Below are 4,256 nucleotides of genomic sequence, written 5' to 3' on the forward strand. Positions count from 1 at the left end.
AAGATGAAGTAAACCAAAAAAAAAAAGATTTTGAAAGTGTTCAAAAAGAAAAAGAAGAAACAGTAGGGATAAAAAGAAAGTGTGAGAAAGTGAAAGGAAGAAAAAAAAGGGTAAGAAAGAGATTGGGAATTGGGATTCAGGAGAATGGAGAAAAAAGGAAACAAATTTTAGTTCACGAAATTATGATAATCACATCACATGGGAATGGGGATTGGATTTGAGAGAGAGAGAGGTTTTGGAAGGTGGTGAATGATGATGGTGTTGGGTGGACCCTATTATGAATGTGATGTTTCGTTCTTACTACTACGTTGTTGTTACTGAGTCACTGACTCGGCGTTGAGTGAGTGATTGACTCGGTCGCTGCAATTTAAGGACAGTGGGAACACCGGAGCAATGTTCTGCGTACGGAAGATTCTTCTGCGGCTTCAACTGTTTCGAGGATTCAATCTTGTCTTGTAAGAAAAATAAAAATAAAACTTTTTTTTAATTCAAATAGAATTTGTGACTTATTTTCTTTCACATGTATGATATTCTGTTGAGTTATTGTGTTTACGTACACATTTTAAACATAATATTTATTTATTGTGTTTACGTATCGAACACATTTTAAACACAATATTTATTGACATTTGTAGACATATATATCTTTTATATTTAACCATATCTTAATAAATAATAAATTTTTTTTTCAAACAAATTTAGATACACATAAATACCATTTAACTCCACATCTTGAATGGTTTTTCTTAGGACGCCATTAACTATTGTGGCCAATCTAGCAGTCTCAAAAATCACCTGCACAATACAAAAAAGAAAAATATCAAAATCTATAGCAATGTTATGTGATGCACTTATATTTACAGGTATGTACACATATAAAATATATAATTTACTATTATCTTTATCAAAATTTGTATACGTAGGTTAATATAATTTTTATTTATTAAAAACAATTTAATATATGTACTTGCCAAATGATAATAACTAAAATTACTAAAAAGTGCTGCACCTAGAAATTTTATAAACCTATGTGAACATTCAATTACAATATAGTATAAAAATATTACCGCGCGAGTAAACCTCATTGACTTGAGATCGTTGAAATCAATTGGTTCGTCTGGTTTTTTCCTTTCTCTAATGGCCAAATGCTCTTCCTGAAAAACCAGAAATTTCATCAGTGTCACAAAGTAAAAGTAAATTAAATGAAATGAATAATGAAACTGCAAATTATTTATTATTATTATTATTATGGAGACTGACTCTGAGTTCTTCAAGTGCTTTGGGATGGTCCTGAAGATACTTCACTGCCATCATTGAAGTGGCTGAAACAGTTTCATAACCAGAATACATAACTGCAATCAGTAGATCAATGATTTCTTCATCACTTAGTTTGTGTCTACTTTCATCATCATTTCCCATTAATACTCCAAGCATGTCTTTGTGTGTTTCTTGGGATTTTCTTCTTTCCTCCATTACCTCACGCAGAATGCTCACAAGAGCTTTCCTTGCCTGCAACAAAGTGTTCGTTACTTAAAATTATTGGGGTAAAATGTATTTTTTGTACTTAAATATTTTAAAAATATTTATAAGTTTTATTTTGTTTTAATTTTATTTTAAATTTTTATTTGCATCAAATATATCTTTGACAACTAAATTTTAAAAAATTTAGGACTAATCTAGCAATAACGTATATATGATAATTATCTCTAATTTGCTTGTATTAATGGTTGTTCTTGTAAAATTATTACTGAATTGGTCCTAAATTTTTTAAAAAATTAGCTGACTGCGATATATTTAATGCAAATCAAAAACGTTTGGATTAAAATTAAAAGAAAAAAAAACTTAAAAATATTTTAAAATTTTTTAGCAAACTTCAAAGACAAAAAATATACATTATCTTTAATTTTAACAACACTTGTATAGTCATGACTGTAGTCACCTTATAGTTTTACCATTAATTAAAATGTGACGTTAAACATAAATATTGTAATTGTATTGGGTAGTTAACTTCAATAATAAAAATATATTTATTCAATTATTTATTTAAAAAAAAAGAGCTCAACACAATAAAATAAACCATATTTTCATACCGAATAAACAAAAAATACTCAAACAAAGGAGTAACAAAATAAAAAGATAGGCAAAGATCAAACCTGACATCCGCGACGATACTTCGTCCTCGGAAGGTCAATAGGGAGAGAAATGGTTCCTGAAACCATTTTAAAGTACTCCGGCATGATTGAATCTGATATTCTGCTTGATTCCATGCTTACAACCATCATGAGTGATAAAAGGAAGGTCATCTGTCCATAAAAGTTTGAGAATGAATTATATAGTAAAAAATGTCTCACGCTCATAAAATACTCATGTTTCTGTTTTTTCTCTTGACTCATTTAGATCAAGATCTTTAATTGATAATAATTAACAAAGCAATTATTATAACTATTATCATAGCTATTTCTTTTAAGTTATGTGCAGCTAGGATGAGTAACCTTAAAATGTACAACCAATATTGCTTACAATTTTTTTAATAAGAATAAGAGTTTAATTTTGGCGTACGATCACATCTGTTCTTTTAAATGACGATAATTTGTGTTCAATGAAAAAATAGTTATTTTTATTGATGTGACATTATGTAATTAAATACACATTTAAAACCACTTTTGTTCCAAAATTAAATTCTAAGAACAATAGTGATAATAATAATAATAAGAATAGAAGGCAACCTCTTTGGTTTTGCGTTGAATGTCGAGGACTTGATTGTCCCAATTGCTAAGGTGGGATCTCATGAAGTGATCAATTTTTGTCAAAAGCTGATCTCTGACCATGGCGGGACCAATAATGGAAAGCAAGGCACCTCTCAAGTACTTGTGAGTGGAGCCATGAACGGCTGCAATGTTGCAGTTTCCCAAGATGTCTACCATGGATTTAGGGTATCCTGGAACAATCCCTTTTGATTCATTCATTAGAATGTATCTATTGAGCTCTTCATCCATTGATATAATTGTAGGAGATCCCAATATGTGTGTTTTGAAAAAACTGCCATACCTGCCATTCATTATTCACAAATCACAACCAAAAGAATAAGAATAAAAAGAATTGGTTAATAGAAGATAAAAATGATCAAAAGTAAACCATGGGGTAAAAAAGTACATGCATGAAAAGTGGTTTACTTCACACCCCAAGTAGAGACAGTAGAGTGTGTTTGGCAATGTTTTTCTTTAGACTCTCATTTGTAGTTGATAACTTTTGATTAGTTCAAAAAACTTCATCAAAGTAATAAACCATGTTTTCCAGTACTTTGGACACCAATAAAAATAAACATGAAACAAGCCAACCCAACTAACTTCAAGGACTACAACAAAAATTTTTTTATTAAAAAGTTTTTAATAGCAATAACATAATAATTATTGTATATCTTATTTAACTTATATTTTTGTAGTAATTATATATTTATAGTTATTATTATATATTATAATGACAATAATATATTTTTTGTGATCATTAAAAAAGTTTTTATTGACAATTATCACTAAAACATTTTAGTATCGAAACATAAGACGTCTAATATTAGGGGTGGCAAATGGGTTGGGGTCCGCCCCGCTCCATCTACCCTACCAAAAATTCGTTCTGCTCAGTGAGACAGTCTCGAATTTCTCCTTCGCTCCGCCTAACGGCGGGTTGGCAGACTAAACTTGCTAATTCATAAAAAAAAATTATAATTTCTAAATTTATAAATATTAATGTCTTTATAATTCTAAATATGTAATAAACATAATCATCAACCCAATTTTTTGAAACAAAAATAAAATCAACATTTTAAAAAGTAAAATAAACATTGTCCAAAACATATAATTAAATATCTTCAAGTATCTATAATCAAACATAGAACATAATTCAAATTATAACTTAGAACATCTTCAATTACCAAAAAAAAGGACCTGTTGGAAAGCTCACCCTGTCCTGCCGAAACCCGCCAAAATTCGCGAATTAAGCGGTGCGAGTTAGGCGGACTTTTTAATCATACCAGTTTTAAATTTTCAATCCAACCCGTCTTTTTTGACAAGTTACGCAAGTTGATTGGCGAGTTTTGGCCCGCTTACCACCCTATTTAATATCTAATTATTGATAAATATATCATTAGCTATTTTTATTAATTGGCGAAAAAACATATGCTAATTGCAAAATGTTTTCATGTTCATTGGAATTAAAATGTTAAAATTAAATATTTTATATTTTGATAATATTCTTTTTAT

General features: G+C 29.3%; 1 protein-coding gene across 3 annotated transcripts in view; it reads right to left on the minus strand.

Moving 5' to 3' along the window:
* Window positions 1–4,256, minus strand: part of LOC107623811 (cytochrome P450 85A-like) — a 35,037-nt gene that overhangs the window by 1,705 nt on the left and 29,076 nt on the right. For 2 of the 3 annotated variants that reach the window (XM_021113507.1, XM_021113506.1), the window contains exon 6: window positions 717–795. In XM_021113507.1, the coding sequence (XP_020969166.1) occupies window positions 717–795 (79 nt within the window). Of the gene's footprint in view, window positions 1–716; window positions 796–1,067; window positions 1,155–1,260; window positions 1,510–2,153; window positions 2,304–2,726; window positions 3,049–4,256 lie in introns of all 3 variants that reach the window. The other variant, XM_016326186.2, reaches the window with a different exon arrangement.

Source organism: Arachis ipaensis, chromosome B10 (genome assembly GCF_000816755.2).
Source record: "Arachis ipaensis cultivar K30076 chromosome B10, Araip1.1, whole genome shotgun sequence".
NCBI lineage: Eukaryota > Viridiplantae > Streptophyta > Magnoliopsida > Fabales > Fabaceae > Arachis > Arachis ipaensis.